Raw genomic sequence first — 20475 nt, 5'->3', positions numbered from 1 at the left:
TCATCAGGTGGCAACCAGGGTGACCCCTCTCCCTTATGATAATCTGTATCCTCGATGACAGACTCCATAGGGGAGTCCACATGCCTCCTTTTGCAAGTTCTTTTCCGAGTAATGTCCTCCATGGGATACTTAGGAGAAGAGCTGGAAGAGGAAGGGACCCCCTCTGGTGGAGCAGACTGAAGGTCCTTCGAGACAAGCTGACCCTGGGCAGAAATGGTTGATCCAAGACCTCGATCCAAAGGAGGAGCATGGGATGGAGCAGCTGTTAAGGGGACTGGGACTTTTCCAATGTCTGTAAAGCCGAGGGTCTGGGAGAGATACCGCCGAGCTCCCCCAGAATCAAAACTACTGAGGAAAACAGAAGCAGCTCACCAGAACTCCAACTCCCAGATGGGACTGAACCCACACTGTCAAGAGCTGAAGTTACGAGGGGGAGAGACTGATCTGAGAACCCCATCACCCCGGACTCAACTGCTACACTCCAGATCTGGGACACACTCTGATCTGAGGACCTTGGAGCAGAGGCAGTCAAGGCAGCCATCAGAATAGAGGAAGCAAAGGCCCTCTGATCCAACCCTGAATCTCTTGGAGGACAGCTGTACTGGGGCTCTGAAAAGGAAAGCTGGATTGGAGAAGGAGAAAAGGTTGCAAGCTGGGTAGGCTCGGATCCATGAGTGGACAGAGCAGGAAGAGCCACCATCTGGATCTGGGCCTTGATTACTGATCTAACCATCCTGTTCATGTCAAGGTAAAGGCTTCAAGAGGACCTAGAGGAAGCCACTGATGATGGGCGAGAGTGTCTGGGCATTTGGAGGATCTTGACAAGCAAAGTAGGAAAAAACAACACCACTGATCTCCCTGAAGACTGTGGATCTGGAGAATGACGGATCCGAACCATCCTGTTCATGTCAAGGTAAAGGCTTCAAGAGGACCTAGAGGAAGCCACTGATGACGGATGAGAGTGTCTGGGCATTTGGAGGATCCTGACAAGCAAAGTAGGAAAAAACAACACCACTGATCTCTCTGAAGACTGTGGATCTGGAGAATGACGGATCCGAAGAGGGCTACTTGGATCCAGGGGCTTAGGATCTGAGGGCATAGTAGAAATGTAGGGCTTACTGAGAGCCATGAGGTCAACTGGATCTGATGCGGAAGACAGAGGTCTAGGTGCTGATGAAGTCAGATCCAATAAACTCAGAACTTTGGCAGGTGTCTCCAAGGAAGCTCTCAGCTCCTTTGGGCACTTATTATTCTTAGTGCTGGAGCCATTAGAAACCTTAGAGGAGGGTTCAGCCCCTGGAGAAACAGAAGTAGCAGGCAACAAGCCTTTTAAAATAAGCTTATTTCTTCTCTCCTGCAAGGCCCGTGGTTTAAATCCCTCACAAATGTTGCAAGGAGAGTTGAGATAAGCTGGTCCTAGGCAGTAAACACAACAATCATGGGCATCCAAGTGTGGAATCTTCTGTTCGCCACTTAGAACACCTCTTAAATCCAGTAGGTTTATCCATTATCACTACAAAGCACTACACAAGAACTACAACTATAATAAGTAAAATATCTAAAATATCTAAACTATCCAATACAGAAATCACAACAATCACCTACAACTATAAACTGCAAACTAGTCATTTTTTTTTGATTGAAGAAAAGGAAAAAGGGCTGAAGTCCAAGAGGAAAGGGACAGCAAGGAGCCTAACACACTAGAATGCTAACAAGAGAGGAGGGAACAAGTAGAAATACAAAACTAATTGAATAAGAAGAGCAAAAGAGCACAAAACTGACGAGAAAAAAGTGAAACTTATCTGAGCCTGGAAATCATGGCTGGGCACGCCGGCAGCAAATGAGATCTGGGGAGGTTGGTCGAGGTGTAGAGGATTATGGGTAAGAGGAGGAGTTTGAGCCTGGATGTTCAAGTCTGTGGAAGAGGGCAGTGCCAGACGGATCTGAGACCCATATGTCAAGCAGAATGATAAGGACAACAGCAGGTCTTATAGTTAGTCTGTTACTAAATAAAACTCTTGTGAGTCAACTAGTTTGATTTCAGCAACTTAGGCCGCATTTTTAACAAATATGGGATGACTGTGATTTCTGCAGCCTCTAGACCAATTGTTCCTCATCCCTGGCCTGGGCCACTAACCTACAGTCATACCTGGCAAAGCAAATATTCTTCTTTGGGGGTGCAATGCAGGCATCATGATCAACGTCATCTGCAACTAATCTCAAAGATTTTTTCGTATGTCTCAAGTTTCCCCTCAGAATAACCATTCAGTGACATAAATGCATGCGCACGGACATTCTGCCCACGATATGTTAACCTCAGTCTTCCCCTTCAGTGCCCACAAGTACTTGTAGGACACTAATGTCATTCTCCAACCTCCATTAGAGAACCACACCCTTCCCTGAGGTAGGAAAGCTGGTGGTGAGCTGCTTGAGCTTACCTCCCTAGCCAGCCCTCCAGCTTCCCAGGTTGCTAGTCATTTCCATAAAGTACTGACATATTAACATTTAGACACTCTTTTAGCGCACATATTGCATGCAAGCATGTGTGAGATAGGAAGATTGTACCCCACACTGCTGAGAGGTAAAATTCTCATACATTTTATTTTACCACTGAAATGTATTCTATTACCTCAATTTTCTTCATTTTGAAAATTCAGTGTTTTTATTTGCTTTTATAGTTTCACTTTTATTAGCATTCGTTCTACAATAATTGCCTGTATACACATATGGACACACACGTGTGTGTGTGTGTGTGTGTGTGTGTGTGTGTGTGTGTGTGTGTGTGTGTGTGTGTGTGTGTGTGTGTGTGTGTGTGTGAATGAGTGTGTGTATATATACACACATATATATATATATATATATATATATATATATATATATATATATATATATATATATACATATACACATACACATATGACTCAACCTATAAGATTGAGACTTTGACATGAAAAACTTTGACAAAAAAAACACTGGCTACACACATGCAGACACATAATCTCGGAACATGCAAATAAAAAACAATAAAATAGTGTACACTGAGTGTACACAATCTGTATTCAAAAACATCCCTGTAGTCTACAGTTTGTGTTAACCTGTATGAATCCCCTTTGATACTTAAGGCTGCAAAAAATCAGTAGTAAAACTGAAATTAGGAGGAAGAAGGAGTGAGTTATGCTTATGTTGTCTGTTCACTCAGAATGATGTACACTCGGTGTATGCTCAGTGTAGGTGTTAATGAATCATAGAGAATATTTTTGCAGTGGACAAGCAAAGTTGCAAAAACTCCATTTGCAGACATTAATGTTTGCAAGTAAGGTTTGAGGGATTTCACATTTTCAACATAATTTTTTTTACAAGTCTACTTAAATGAAAGCCATTAAAATGTATTTTATGCTACAAATGCAGGGTGCCACCCTAGAATCTAATAAAAATCGTCTGGCAAAGGTGGATGTTATTTGGTATATTTTGCAGGCATCTTAATGTTTATGGACATCAGCTGAATTTTAAGCTCTGTGTTTTAAAAGTATAGCCAAGCAATCTAATTATGCTGTGTTAACAAAGTCAGAAAAAGTCTGGCATGTAGCATGTATACAACTAGTCGGTTTTGGTTTTACTGGCCTGAATGCATCTAGTAAAACTTAAAAATAAAGAAGTAAAAAGTCATGAGCATTCAGAAGCCACATAGCTGAAACACTGATATATCCTGTAGGGGTCATTTGAATTTATCTCATAGGTAACCACTACAGGAGGTTTAAGATATTACAAAGTGAAAACTTTAACCCGCCAGTCTTTCTTACAGTTTTCACTGAATGAATTGTCTTATAGATAGTAATATTAATTTTATGAACAAAACGTATCATACAATGCTGATGCCTCTCTGCTATTCCCATGTGCTGAATGTGTGGCTTTGCAAAAAACAGGACCTTTCAAGCCTTGTAAGATCAACAAAATGATGGTTACTTTTTATACAAGTAAGTAAGCCTTATTTGAGGAGTCTTCAAGAAAATGTAATGGTAAAAGCATATACATTTTGAGTTTCCATGCAATTATTTTTCAAATAAAATAACACTGCTTGTTTTGCTGATTAAAATCAACACTGTTTTATACATCATATAAACAGATCCAAATAAAATTAAATATATAACTGCATCCTTTAAAAACAATGTGTATAATAAACACTTACGTGGCACTGGCCATTGATGCAGGGGTTTTGCTGGCAGATGGTGCTAGTCTGGGTGCATCCATTAGGTCCGTACCCATTTCCAGTGTAACCAGGTGGGCATATGCAAGTAGGCAAGGTGCTTCCTGTACAGGCAGAAAAAAAAAACGAATGTATTTTAAAAGTATGATCCAAACTCCAGCCCACTCACCTTTGTGCATTTTATTATTGTGCAAGAAGAAGTAGGATCCCCATAGTTAAACATCATACAGTTTTCATTTAGTTGTCGTTCATAAGCCTTATGCTGATATTGTGATACTATGCATTCATTTAAAAAAATATTTTTTTAAATAATGGTTCTCCTCTTGCATTCTTATTCTTTGATTCTTTTGCCTGTTCTTCCACTAGCACATTCATTTTTACCAGTGGTAGATAATGCTGCAGAGTGTGTAATTATGCCATTCATGGCCCAGTATCAATTAATAGTCAGGTACAATATGACAACCTGACAGAGAAGTATGACCGCTCTTCTTCCTCAGAGAAGGGTGCATATAATGCTGTTGATTATCTTTCTTTGGAGAGTATTTCTTGTGTCATTTTGATTGTTTCTCTAGTACTACTAGTACAGGGTACTTTCTTGTGTAAGAGTAACTTATAGTTGAGTACAGATACCGTGACCACAGGGTTGCATAAAGCATTTAAGAAATGCCAGTTTAGGAATGCTGTGTACTCGTAAACTGGGGAATATGGCAGAAAGATTTAAAAAAAAATCTCAACATCCTGCCATTTAACCACCACTGACTATTGGTGGTTTCTCCTATCTCATTTGTTAGCTACTGCCTTAGGTACCACAAGCCAAATTTTCCCGAAAGTAAAGAACTTTCCTCATAAAGGACCATGTTGGTTCAAAACAACCAGCAACTGAAGAGGAGGAAGCAATGTTGTATTTGAGGGATCTGGCTAACAATCCCTGGGGACATGTCCCAAAACATATAATAAGGCACCCAAAGTACTAATGATCACATGAACACAATTATGCATTTGCTAGTCTATAAAAGAATACACAGCATCATAGTATGATATTATTGGTAACATGCAAGATGCGCTGAGATACCATCTTTCTCTTTTCACATACCATCTCTCTATTATCCCTGTTTATGTAGTAGAACAGTAAAGGTGTCAGTTAAACAATCACCCATGAGGGAAGCATGGGCCTTGTTAGCCCCAATGCTACTTTTTACTCATTAATACATTTTAGTAAAATAATGGGCAAGCCTCATCTCAGACAAAAGGGAAGCATAGGAGGTGTCTGGTGTTCCCATACACACCCATATGCACACACACACACACACACACACACACACACACACACACACACACACACACACACGCACACGCACACACGCACTCACGCACGCACATACACACTATCTTTCAAATACATTTTCTGTTGAGCGTGGTACGTGTCTGCAACAAGCAGTATTTACATGCATTAATGATACACAAAAAATACTTCAAAACATAATTTACATGTCATTTAGTTCTAAAGATGGTGATTAGTCTTTAAATTCTAATAGTTTTTACTTGCATTTTCTGTCAAGATGAATAAGTTACAGCATGTCTAAATGTTTGATATGGACCTCTTAAATATTGCAAGCATAATGCTTCTCATTTAACAGACTGGGATGTAGGTATTTTGACATCCACATCTTCCGTTTGAAGGTTACATTATCAAACATTTAATTAAAGGACTGATTTGTGTACAATGTAGCCCAAATAGACTCACCAGATGTTAGGCGGCTAAGGGAAGACGTGGCCAAAAAACAGGCAATCAGCAAAAGTAAATGGTACTCATTACAGTAGCAAATTCAAATAGTAGAATTGTTTTGGTCTGCTGCTAAGATTGGACCATGCTGATTCCATAAAAAGATTGAGGAACTTCATACATTCTACCTATCTTTTTATGGGCAGCAGGCTAGCTAACAGGAAAAACACAGGCAGAGACACACAAAGATGACAGAACTGGATGAAATTGTGAGGGTTCAGAAAATTTCTTTTTTAACGGCTCATAATATTTTTGAGGGACTGCAAAACCTCAGTGCACTCTCATTGAAATCATTGACATATTCTAAAAAATAGTCTCAAAGAGAGAGGAACCTCAAAGGGAGAATCGGAAATTGAGCTCATCTTTAAGTCAGAATCAGAAAACTGAGGAGAAAACATGTATCTCTGTTCCTTTATCCCATACCCAGTAATCTACCCTTGTCTAAAGTAATTTGAGGAGAAGATACATGTTTAGTTTTCTGTTTCAGTTCGACAAAAAGCATGAGGCCAACAGTGTTATAAATGGCAGCAGTAACTTCCTCAGGGATGGGCACAACATTGTGACAAAACAATGAAGCTTTCCCTGTTGCCTTTCCCAGGATCAACAACAATGGCTCTCCTCTCTCTTGCCATCCAAGGGGACCCCAACAGCCGCAGAGGACATGGCTAACTCCCGGTCCATAGTGGCTGCAGTTGCTACACAAGAGGGATCCGGGGTGAAAGATGAGAGATACAAGGTACAACAAATGCCACAGCAAAGTTACCCATCTGCATCTGAGGAAAATTGCTTGCCTGTTATGGTGGTAAAGGCTGTTTGCTTAACTTTTTATTTTTATGGCTGGAAGAAGGACCGACCTTGGGACTGACTGTTCCATGATCAAGCAGAAAATGGTGATGCTTTAGAGAAAGCAAGGAAGAGCTGATCTGATTTTCTGATATCCTTAGTTCTGTGTAAATTGTCAACAAATATCTAGCAAGTATAGAATATACTCTCATTTGTAAAAAAAAAAAAAAAGAAATGGGGATAACACTGACAAGTTGATAATCTGATTAAGGTTCGTTTCAGATGCCACTTTTGGCAGAAAGATAGGATTTGTTCTCAGTGACACTTTCTCCTGATGAAAGACCAGATATGGAAGTTTACAGAACTTATTTTATTTTATTTTAAATCTAACTGTGGTAGAGTACTGATCCCATTGGACCCATTTCAGTCTCAGACTGGGGAAAACACAATAGATACATGACATCATATACATAGTGTTACTATTATGCATGAAGCCCAGAATTTTCAGACAGAAGATATACAAAAAGATTAAGAGAGAAATTAGAGGAAAGAAAAATAATTGCACAAGAAAAACTGTCTAAAGCTTCAAATAAAAATTTGTGTTAATTAATACAACAAATTTATGGAAAACACTGCATAGACCAAGAAACTCTGTACAGTTTAGAAGAAGAAGTGACTGAGGAAGTGCAAAAATATAAAGAACAAAATCTAAAGATTTTAAAATGTATAAAAACAAAATATGGACATGAGAAACAAAGATATATCTGATGTGGTGTAATAGTCAAGCAAAGGAGAAGGCTAAATTAATCAATATAAAAAGGCAGCCTCAAAGTGATTTGAAGAGAAATACAAGTAAAGGCATCCAGATATATAAAATTTCACAATACAAAAAATAAGATAACAAAGAGGGAACGTAGAACAGAAGTTTAATAAAGTAGAAGTTAAAAGATAGAAGCTGAAGTTATGGAATACCTATGAAGGTTATATCACAGCATGATCGAACAACAAGTCCCCCAAGTAAGGAGAAATGGGAGGAGCAGAAGACAACTGAAGAGGAAATACGAGCATGAGAAAGAAAAAGAGACTGAATATAGTGCAATATTTATGCAAAGGAAAAAGCAAAACTATTCAATACAATAAGAGCAGCACCAAAGATATTTGAAGAGAAATACAGACAAAGGCATATGGATATGAAAACTTTACAATACAAAAAATAAGAAAACAAAGAGGAAAAGTAGAAAAGAAGATTACTAATGGAGAAGTTAAAGAAAAAGAAACTGAGGTTATGGATTACCTGCAAAGTGAAGGATTTCATGTAGAAAATCTAACTCTGATAACATCACAGCAGGATAGAGCAATGGATCCCCAAATTAAGGAGAAACAAGTGGAGCAGGAAACATCTGATCAATTGCCATATGAAGATACTTTGGAGCCTTCCAAAGGAAGCCAGTACAAAAGTTCAGTTGGAGATGCAATGCAAGGGAAGGAACGGGAAACTGCGGCAACCTGATGTTGTGGAGTGATAGGCCAGTAAGTTCTCATATGAAAGAGCAACAGATGACACAGGATGAAACTGAAGAGAATGTGGCACAGGAAGATGCTCTGGAACTTTCTGTAGAAGGCCCACAGGAAATGTTTAACAAAGAATGTTTTCTCAGTTTAGAAGAAAATGATCTAAGAGAAGAGTTGCTTGATTTAATAGAGATGGACAGACGTATTAAGATCAATCTAAGAAATAGGCTATAGAAAGTCAATAAAACCCAAAAAGTTAGAAGTTTGATAAAACAAATGAACATAGTAATTAGGACCATTCATGGAGACTCATATGATATAAAGGAAGTAAATAGGATATATTACTGTGCAGCTAAATTAATAACAGATAAAGACTTACCACAAAAACACAGAACAGTAAGGGAAAGGAAGGGGAGAAATCAAATACCATCATGGAAATATTGAATAGGGAAAACTATAAAGCAGTGACAAGAAGTGTCACTGCTAGAAGAGTACAGAAGACGGAACAGACTAACAAAAATACTTATAAAGATAAACATGATAAAAGCAATGCACAGTATCAGAACAGATCAGGATCTACTGTGTACTATTGCAAATAATAAATTAAAAATATCAGCACAGGCAGAAAACTTACAAAATATCCAGATAAATATAAAGGAAAACTACAAAATAAGCAATTTATTGATGACCCAAAAATGATTTATAGAGAATTATGAAACAAGGGAAAAGGAACTGAAACACCACCAAAAAAAGAAAAAAACAGATAACATTTTGGAGAAATACCTATGAAGATCCTGTAGAGCATAATAAAGATACTGAATGGACAGAAGAAGTAAAAGAAAGAGTAAGAAGTTCAACTGTACAGGATATGAAATGGGATAAAGTAACGGCCAAAGAGGCTGAAAAAAGGTAAGAAAAGCTCCTAACTGGAAAATCCCAGGCCCAGATGCAGTAGCTAACTTCTGGCTAAAAGTATTTACATCTTTACATGAAGATTTAGCCATGAGTAAGAACTACTTATATGCGCACTCCAAACAGACACCAACTTGGTTGACAAAAGGAAAAACAATACTCCTACTTAAGAGCGAACCTGCACCCTATCCTAAAAACTATAGACCAATAATTTGCCTTTTGATGAAGTCTAAACTATACACTGGTATCAGTGCTGACAGAGTTTATAGTCATTTAGAAGAAAACTCAGTCAAGGCAATAGAACAAAAGGGTAACCAAATGAAAGTCATATGGAACAAAGGATCATTTGTTGTTTAATAAACTCAGTAATGGAGAACTGTAAAAAGGGGAAGAATCTAAGCATGGCAACAACTACAAAACAAATTTGACAGTATTCCACATTCATGGATAAAAGAGCGCTTAAAAATGTATAAGAAACACCCTACACTGATCGATTAAATTATAGCGACCATGAAACAGGGCAAGCCACTTTGCAGTTAAGCCTTGATAAAGGACAAATTATTATTCCAGGGATTAAAATTCAAAGGGGGACATTCCAGGGTGACTCTTTGTCACCGCTGCTCTTTTGTCTTGTCCTTAATCCATTAAGCTGTCTACTTAGCAAATTAGGTCATGCCTACAATTTGACTTCCTAAAGACAACAAAGCATAAAGACTTCTCATCTTCTTTTTGTGGCTATCTTAAAACTGTATAGTTCATCAGATGAGGAACTAAAAGCATAACTGCAAGAGGTTAAAACTTTTCAAATAATATAAGAACGTCAGTTGGTCTTGATAAATGTGCAAAAGCAACTTTTAAAACAGGAAAGCTGCAGCACCAAGAAAGCATCAGCCTGGGACAGGGATGTCACATAAAAGAAGTTGAGGAAGAGGGAGTGTATCACTATTTGGGAACTGATGAAAAAAAACCAATAAAACTTGAACAAATGCAAATGATATTTAGTAAGGAATATTTTAGAAGACTAAAATTAATACTGCAAACAGCGCTGACATCTAGAAACAAAGTCCAAGCTATAAACCAGTTTCCTTTTCCTGTCCTAACTTACAGTGTTGGAGTCACTGACTAGCCCCAAAAGGTGTTGGATCAGTCGGACAGGAAAACAAGAAGGATGCCCCACGCTTATCAAATGATTTATAAAAATCAGTGTATACCAAGACTATACATTCTCTGTTCTAAAGGAGGTATGGGCCTCCTCAAAATTGATTACATGTATAGATCTGCAATTGTAGGACTGCATGCATATCTACTGACCTCACAAGACCCAAACATAGTGAAAGTTCTAAAAGCTGAGGAAAATAAGTCTAAGATGACTTCCCTGCTTAGTTTAGCAAAAGCATATTGATGTCAAGTGGGAAGGGAAATGAAACCAGAAGTAGATAAAAATCAGGCAGCAACAGAATGTGCCAAAAGGCAGAATAAAGAATATAAGGTGAAGGATCAGATGAAAAGGCGGGATTGAATGCAGGAATGGTTCAGGAAAGGTGAATTTAAAGCAAAAGAAGAAAGGTTAATGTTGGCAGCCCAAGATAGTGGACTACATACACATTGGTTTACAAAGTCCATTGAATATGCTTACACTTATCAAGGGTACCAAAACACGTTGGAGATTTTGGATGCATTCCTAGGCCCCTGTAGCCATTAGCTTAGAAAACACCTATTGAACCTATTTATATATATATATATATATATATATATATATATATATATATATATATATACACACACACACACACATACATATATATATATATATATATATATATATATATATATACACACACACACGCACACACACACACACACATATATATATATATATATATATATATATATATATATATAGACAGTCATCTAATAAAATGTTACAAAAGTTAAAAAGAAATGAAGCATCTAAAAAGTTATTTTAGTGTCATTGTCTATTGATCTTGAGACAATGTAAATGATGTTGATTAAGTGGCCTGACTAACCTGCAGAGCTGTACTTTAATACTAAATTCCCAGCTGCAGTAAGAAACTACTAATGCATTAAGTTTAATTTTATAGATACTGAAGTGAAGGGAGAAATAGAATAAGTGGAGTGAAATTTACTCTTCCATAAACTTTGTTCTATATTGCAAGATCTGGCTGAAATTCCTCATCTTCACACATGAAGATTTATTAAGCAATGATTTGTGAATGCTGATAAAAACTTCTGAAGTACTATAAATGTTTCAGAGTGAGGTTACCTGGATTATTTATACATGTAGCAGAGGGGTAGCAGCCACCATTGTTCACAGTGCAGAGATCAGTTGGTGTACAGACTCTGCCATCACCTTCATAGCCTGTGGGAAGGAAGCAAATATTTAAACATTAGACATGATAAAAAAAAATGTTCACAGCTATAAAAACACTCATCACAACTGATGCTGTTATCACAACCGATAGCAAAGATGTAACTAGACGTTCAACACAATTACTCAGTCAAGAACCGTTGTGTTTATTAAGATATATGAGGCATTTTCAAGTTAAAAATAAAATCTGTGATACGTTGCTAGATCATAAAGAAGTATTTCTGCACAGTTTTTTAAGTAATTTGTTTCCATTTTCAGTACTGTTTTGCTATATTGTATCATATTTCTCCATTCAGTAACATGAGATGCTCTCTACTATCTGAATCACCACAATATCCAGGTGGCTATAAAGAGTAATGCAAATAACCTGTTATTTTACTTTGTTTTGAGTTTTTAATGCACAGTTTTCTTAAGCAAACCAATGTAGTGTTTCAGCAGCTGCACTAGAAAAGCATATAAATAGTCTATCTAATAAGCAGAATATCTAGTTTTATCTATTTGCTGACCAAGTAAGCATACTGGACACAACTATCCCTTTTCAAGGGTGACCTGGGAATACTAGCTAGTTAAGTAACTTACTCTTCAGAGTCACACAGCTGGCAAATGAAGGTGGAAGGAATCAAACCCTATACCCTGGTTGCAGGAAGCAGCTCATCTACTGACAAAAGACTGTAATCTGATGAGTTAAGACAAGAGTTTTTTTAGAGGCCTATGCCAATGTGCTAGATGCTTTAACTACATAGGTATGCCTAGGAATGCCTTATTATAATGATGACAAATCTGACCCACATATTCTATTTCTTACACTAATGTGTTCAAGTGGACAAACAGATGACATAGGTCTGCTGAAAATGGGATTTGCCCTGTGATGCCTGTGCACTGGCCCAGCAATCAAAGAGCCTCAATCCTCACCACTAACACCAGTAAGGGGCATCCACATTGGGAAGTATAATGAGTACACACACAGTAAAGTACAATTTCCCCTGAAGAGTACACAGAGATCACAGTCAGTCTAGGGCTGGTTTCTCCCTTTCTCTCCAGATCCCCAATAAGACTCCCCACTGGCACAGCTATAGAGTGGGGTCCTCAGCCAGGGTCCCAAGCCAAGTCCTCATATCACTCTCTCTGTCCAACTAGTGCTTTGTGTCCCTGCCCAAGTAGCTAACACACACACACACTTTGAGATATGATTTATATACAACCACACAGACACTCCTGGGTAAGGCTGGCACAGATTCACTAGTTGCGCCCCTTCTGTCCAGGCTATAAGGTAGTAATCACTGCCACCAGGACCCTTACTTATCAGCTACTAATAAGGCCCTTATCAAAGGGTGTCCAATTATTACTGTGCAATATTATTATCCAAATGGTAAGTGTAACTGAACAGTAAGGCTAATTGGAGTGGCTTAGTGCAATATCACTATATACATGCAATGTACTCTAGAGCTTAAATTATCTCTACACAAAACAGCCACAGTTGAAAGGTTTAAAAATATTTAATAATAAATAATAAAACCACAAGACAATACTTCTTACTACACAGTGCTAGTCAAGAGTTCAGAGATAACAGAGAAATGTTTAAAATAATACAGTAGAAAAGTTCTGACATCAATACAGAAAACAACTAGTCTAATATTTCTATTTCCTAGCTATATCTAAGAGCAAACACAGTTCTAAAATAAACGTACATATAGAGCAAGACAGTGCTGGTGATGTTGGATGTTCTGAAGACAAATGCAAAATGCTCTGAGTCTCTCTGTCCTTAAATTGATAGCACAGTACTACTGACTCATTTCATATTACATCATTTTTTCTCTGGTTCCCAGGCTAACAGAAACTCAGAGTTTAGCAGCCCTTTTGATCTTGCACCTGGTCAGGAAGCTACAAATTCTAGCAGTTAACTCTGGTCTCAAAAATCTGCTGGTTTAGACATCACGGCTCCAAGTTTGAGATTAAACAAGGCTTGACCTATCAGCTTTCTTCCAGCAGAGTGCACTGTTGTTACATTTTTGACATTCAACATTTGACACAATTTTCTTCCATTTAAGAGAACAAGCCTGTGGTTTATATTAATATTTACAAATGATAGAATCATCTACAAAATTCTATTTGGCTAGGTTGACAGCCTTCGCATATCTTCACATGCCCAACAGGACTTTCCCAGTCAACAAAGACAAATAAATAAATAATCACCAGCCATTAGAGAAAAAATAGTAGATGAAGAATGGAGACACAGCAAGGCATATTTAATTGATCACACAGAAACAGAAAAAGATAATAAGTGTGGAATTATCATTTTCTCCATTTCTTTGTATAGGTTTTTATGTGGGCCTCCAGTTTTCTCTCATATTCCAAAGATATGCTGGCAGGTAGTCTGTTTCCAGATGTGCATGCCCAATATAAATATATGATTGCGATTTGCTTTGCAATACACTGGACTCTCATCTGAGGCTGTCTCATGCCTTATAATATTATTTGCTTGGCCCGTATAATACAAAGAACTGAATCAAAAGGTACTACATGACAGCACTTAAAATGGGAACAGAACAAGGGCCGTAGATGTAATTACTACATAGTAATTCCAGAATGTAGCATGTTTTAAGTTTGATTAGGTCCATAACATATGGTGGTGGTGTCTAGCTCCACTTAAAAGTAGTCTTCTTTGACAGGAGTACTACTAAAGTTAGCAACTTTCAGAATTTAATTGTAAGACAGGGTAAGTCCTTGTACCGCACGTACACATATGACACAGTCATAGTGCATGTCGGTGTAAGTGACTTCAGATTTACCTTCCTGATGATGGAGCTCATGGAGTATGGGTCTGAGGCTGATAAGAACCTAGCCTTGAGCAGCATTGTATTATCACCATGAATTATGCCACAATACAAACAAAAGATTATTTTTAAACACTTTTATTAAATTATCACTTAACATATAGACAAACATACATTAACAGAAAAAAACATTTTAACATTTGTCCATTTACTATAACTACATTATACAGCATATATATTTTCTTTGCTACTATCATCAGTACATTATAAAAAAAATGCTGAATTTCTGAGTTCCCTTAAACCTCACTCTTCCTCCTGAACTTTATTATACACATATTGTTCCCACAATTTCCATTTATTTCTATATAATTTGCTCATTCCATTTTCTGAAGATCCCACTCCCACTTCTTTTATCCATTTATTACCTCATATACAATTGTGTAGACTGATTCCCAGTTTTTATTAATTGCTTTTTGGTAGCCAACAGAATTAAACTTAATAAGCACTTACTATGTCTAGGCAAGTCAGATCCTGTATACCAGCTCAAAAGAATAATTTCCTTACTTAAATCCATTTTCACACACAAAATCTGTTTTTTTTCAAATAATTTTCAAATAGTTTTATTAATTTTAACATATTTATGATATATACATATAAAGAGGGAAGAAAGATTCAAAACTTTTTACATAACAATAGATATTTCTCAAATCATCAAAAACAGAACTTCAAAACTGATTTCTATTACATTTGACTATTAACATCTCTAATCTGTCTCAGTAAGGTTTTATATTACCATTTTCAGATCTCAACTTATTTACCTCTTTTTCATTATTACACAGAATATCACCCAATATTTCTGACAGAGTACTCTGTAATGAATTTTTAATATTTGCCAATTCATTACATATGTTCCCAGTTATCACTTTCTTCTCCATCGCACCTCCAACATTAGCTAGCTACCTGAGGAAAATATCTTTGAAATCTGCTTGGGGTATAAAATACCTCTGCAGGCACTTCCAACCTAAACCTTCTGGACTTGGTTGCACACTTGGAAGCCATACCTATGTCTTCCCATATTGTTATCATACAACATTTTATATGCCCTACTGATTATACCTTTTTAACTGCTGCTTCTATTACATATTATTTCACTCTGTTACCATTCCTGCTTGGGTTATTTGCTCCCAATATCTTGATTCCTTTGCCAAGTTTCTCCAGTAAATTTCAGACCCTCTTGCCTATTTTCTGTACTCCTACTTGCAGTCATCCCTATTGGCAAAATCTCCTTTCTTCATTCTTGAACTGGCTTAGTTCTTAGAATACGTTCTGCTACTTTATGACTATAATATTCTGTATGGTTGTTATTTTTCCCCTTACGGATCTGCAACCAAAATCCCTACTCTATTTCTCTCTCTCTCTCTCTCTATTTCCTGAACTTCCCCCTTGCTTTATCACTATCCCTTTCCACTTTAAATTACAACCTTCTGTTTGTGTTATGTACATGAGCCTTAACTCTGTACCTCTAAAATATCCCTTTAATTCATGTAAACCTAAAGTACTTTGTCCTACTGAAAGAATCAACTACAACTTCTCCTCAGGTTGATAAAAGTATGCCTGACTGATATTCAAGACTAAAGGGACCAAAAACATTTTCACTGCTTGTATTTTACTATCCATATCCGTAAATAAGTGTTTCCAGTTTCTCAGTTTGGTATTATCTTTTGTTTAGTTTCTTCCCACATATCCTTAGCTGCCATAACAGAAGCCTTTTTTAAACATATTCCTAAATACTTCATCTTATCACACGTGTGTGTGTGTGTGTGTGTGTGTGTGTGTGTGTGTAAATTATATACATACATATCTATATACACACACATATATATATATATATATATATATATATATATATATATATATATATATATATATTGGCCACTGCTTTCATGACCTTCCTATACATTGTTATTAATAAAACTATTCTAGATATTTGTGGCTCACCATACTAACATTTCTCAAATTTTTCATTTCTTCACATGACCATGGAAAGAACTAAACTCTGAACCCCTTTTCATCATCAGGCAACTAAATGGGATAATAAACTCTCTGCACTCCTCCCAGTCTCCGTTGGGGTTACTCAGGGTTCCATCCTTAGCCCTCTCCTTTTTATTATATTCACAAATCGTCTAAACACTGCTACTAAATCCACTTCTATCATTCAATATGCTGACGGTACTCTTATTTGCTCTTCTCCCACACCCCAAGAATTCCAAGATAAATCGTAAAAGTCATTTCTAGATACTGAAAATTACCTAAATGAACTTCAACTCATTCTAAACCCAAACAAAACTAAATGAATGATCTTCTCCAAGAGGAAATTCAAAGCAAAACCACCTCCTCTCTCCATCTGCTCCACTAATGGCACTATAACAGAACCAGTTAACCAAACAAAACTGCTTGGTGTCACAATGGGCAACAACCTAACATTCGATAAGCACATATCACTCACAATTAGGAAAGTTCACATCAAACTTGGTGCACCATATAGGGCCAAGCCTTACCTTACTCAAAATGCCAGACTAGCCACAGCCAGATGCCACCTCCTATCTACCCGCCTCTACTGTTCTCAACTTTTCACTAACCTGTGCATGTCTGATTTACATCTACTTGCCTCCTGCTATAACAAAATAGCAAAATTTGCTGCTAATATGCCCAACAGAACCCATCATTGCCTTGTTCTTCAAAAACTACACTGGCTTGAATTTCCCAATCTGTTATCGCTCAGTCAGCTCACCCCTGCCCACTCCATTATCCACAAACCTGAAAACTGCCCTGCACTCTCCAATCTAGTGCAACTAAATACCAACCACAGGACCCTTAGATCATCTGATAATCTTATACGTAAGGTAACTAAGTCCCATAATTACTTTGGTGACTCTCTTTTCTCCTTCAAAGTAGCCAAAGAGTGAAATCTGTGACCCCAGAATATCTTAAAAAACACAGATAGTCATAGCTTCAAACATTATAGCTTCAAACATCTCCTAAAGGAATACCTTACTCAATAATGGTTATGCTACTGTAATACTCCTGGCTAGTTTCTCATGCCATCAATAAAGAAGTTATGTACTCATCATAACATTCCACATGAGTTGTTCATCTCACCTTCATTCTTACAGATGAGTTTGGAGCCAATCCTTGGCTCCGAGTCGGCCTACTACAAAGCTCGAGGTCTTCAGACAGCTTGAGGCCAAGCCCCTATCCCATGATGCACCTAGAGTTACCTCAGATCTTGTTTGCTGTGAATAATAACACCATGTGTCATTCTATCACTCTTTAGGAGAAAACCATAGAAAGATTGAGCAACCAGGAAAAATCTAGTATCTCGGTCCTCGAAAAGCCCTGGAGGGGGTAGGAGGGTGGGAAGTTAGAATTAAGGTGACATGAACAACTCACATGGAATGTTATGGTGAGTACATAGTTTCATAGTTTCATAGTAGTGTACTAGGCTATCTGCCCGGGGGCATTTATAAGCCTAGCCAACAGTGATGTGGCTTTACGCCACCCCATACTATATAGTTGCGCCTCTCTAGTAGTGACACATGTGGGACCCCATTATTTAGTAAACTATACCTCTGTCTAGTAGTGACACTGAGGTGACTCCCGGGGTAAACTTGTGATCTCCCATCCATGCATCGAGATTTTTCTTGAACAGTGCCAATGAAGGGCTCTGTCTCACATGAACTGGGATTCCGTTCCAGAGTATGGGTAACCTCTGTGTTATGAATCTATCCCTCCAGCATGTCCTATTCATATGTGTGCAGAGGTTGAAATCTTTAGCTCGTGTGGTTCTGGTGGATTTGGATTTTTTGAGATGGAGCATGTCCATCAATTCCTGGTTGGACATGGCCCTGTATGTTAGGCACAAATCACCTCTGAGCAGGCGGTATGCTACTGAATAGAGCTGGAGTTTCTTTAATCTAGCTGGATAAGGCACATGTTTGAGACCTATGATCCTCTTGGTGAGGTACTTCTGGGGTCTTTCCAGTTGTTGCATGTGCCGGGTGAGATACATCCCAAATGGAGCATTATATTCAATCATGGGCCTGACAAGGGAGGAATATAGAGGTACAATGACCTCCTTTGATCTGGATGAGAATCCCTTCATGATGAGATGGGCAAGGTAGAATGTCTTTCTGACTACTTTGGCAACATGGTTGTCAAAGGAGAGGTCACTATCGACTTGAGTCCCCAGGTCTCTGATTACTTCTTCAGTATTCAGTGGGTTATTGTCTACGTGATAATTTGTGGGTACTTTGTTTTTCCCAAAGGGGATGACTATACTTTTTTGGCGTTAAGTTTGAGGCCATGATTCCGGCACCAGTTGTCCGTTTCAGTGAGACCTTTCTGTAGGATGTGTGTGTCAGCAGGTGAATCAACTATGGCACCCAGTTTGCAGTCATCTGCAAACTTTGTCAGCCATAATCCTTCCATATTTGCTTTCACATCTGAGAAGTAAATGCCGAATAGGAGTGGACCCAAGACTGAGCCCTGTGGGACACCACTTGTGACTGGTTTTGAGTCTGACATGGCTCCAGCAATTTTAACCTTATGGGTTCTGTTTTTAGCCAGTTTGCTACCCATCTTGTGACATATGGATTTACATTTAGGCTGCTGAGCTTGTCAATGATGCCAGAGTGTGGTATTGTGTCAAAGGCCTTAGCCAAGTCCAAGTAGGCAGTGTGGACAGCCTTGCCCTCATCGATGGCACTAGTGACTGTCTCAAAGAAGTCAACCAGGTTTAAGAGGCAGGATCTGCCTTTTACAAAACCGAACTGTGTGGGATCAAGGGTCTGCAGATCCCCAATGTCGCCATTTATGAGTTCCATGATGATTCTTTCCATAGCCTTACAGACCAGGCTGGTCAAACTTATGGGGCGGTAGTTACCTGGGTCAGTAGAATTTCCCCTTTGTGGAGTGGGACCACTGTTGCTGTGCGCCAGTGTTCAGGTACATATCCTGTAGTGAGGCTAAGATTGAATTGAGTTCTTAGGGGCGGGTTTAGTTCATCTTGAAGTTCACGTAACACGCAACCGGGGATACCATCGGGTCCCATAGATGCTGTGTTTTTTGCCTTGTTGAGTGCTGATTTCACCTGTATGTCTGTGATGACAGGTAGGTTACATTCAGCAGGGATAATTACTTCATCTTTAGGGGGTGAGGGAGGGGAGAAATTTGCACTGAACCTATCTGCCAGAATATTGGCAATGTCGGTAGGGTCAGTGAATTTTTTGTCATTGTGTACTAGCTCAGAGCATATCTGAGAATTCCCTCCCAAGGTTCTGACATAATTGAAGAAGGCCTTGTGATTGTCTTTGGTATCCTTGGCAATCTTTTCTCAAAGTTTGCTTTAGATGTTTTATGAGAGAACGTAGTTTTTACTTGTGCTGATCAGGAAGCCTTTCCCTTGTGGGATTTGGCTTTGTCCTGCAGTAGCTTCCTTCTTTTGTTGTACAGTTTGTTTATAGCCGGGGTCCACCAAACCGGGCGTTTTCCCTTGGTGGAGAGGGTCTTGGTTTTAGTTGGGATTGCTTGATCCATGCATTCTTGGAGATGTCCGTAGAAGGCTTTTGTGAAGGATTCAGCATTTTGGGATGTGGTTTCCATTAACCCAGTAGGCTTAAAGGATATCATTTCTGACTTGAGGAGCGCAAAGTCAGCTTTTGAAAAGTTTTTCACTGTAGTCTTTTGTTCTGGGGGTGGGATATGTACATCCAACGTGATCAGTTTATGATCAGATCTTACTAGTGAGGTGTTTATGTCCGGTGCGAGCATTTGGACCCCATGTTTGTGATAATCAGGTCAAGTATATTATCTCTCCTCATAGGAGAAGTGACCAGTTGCTCCATAGCATTTGAGTTTATGAATTCCAGGAATCTTTGGGCTAGGGTGTTAGGGCTAGAATAGTGGGCCCAGTCTATGTTGGGGTAGTTGAAGTCACCCAATATGATGGTGTTTGGTGTGACATTCATATCCTCCAGTGTTTTCAGGAATGCTTGATGGGATTCCTGGGATTGGGAGGAGTTCTATAACATGCGACCAGTTGTATGGCAGTTTTGCCTAT

General features: G+C 38.4%; 1 protein-coding gene across 1 annotated transcript in view; it reads right to left on the bottom strand.

Annotated features, from left to right (window-relative positions):
- The window catches only part of LOC122792709 (cubilin-like), a 3134001-nt gene that overhangs the window by 2865354 nt on the left and 248172 nt on the right, over positions 1 to 20475 (bottom strand). The window contains exons 10-11 of the mRNA XM_044060295.1: positions 11479 to 11574; positions 4187 to 4308 (exon numbers count right to left, since the gene is read on the bottom strand). Coding sequence (XP_043916230.1) covers positions 4187 to 4308; positions 11479 to 11574 — 218 coding nt within the window. The remainder of the gene's footprint in view (positions 1 to 4186; positions 4309 to 11478; positions 11575 to 20475) is intronic.

This window comes from Protopterus annectens, chromosome 2.part0 (genome assembly GCF_019279795.1).
Source record: "Protopterus annectens isolate FY-2018-M chromosome 2.part0, PAN1.0, whole genome shotgun sequence".
In the NCBI taxonomy this organism is placed as follows: domain Eukaryota; kingdom Metazoa; phylum Chordata; order Ceratodontiformes; family Protopteridae; genus Protopterus; species Protopterus annectens.
This window is presented reverse-complemented; position numbering and strand designations above follow the sequence as displayed.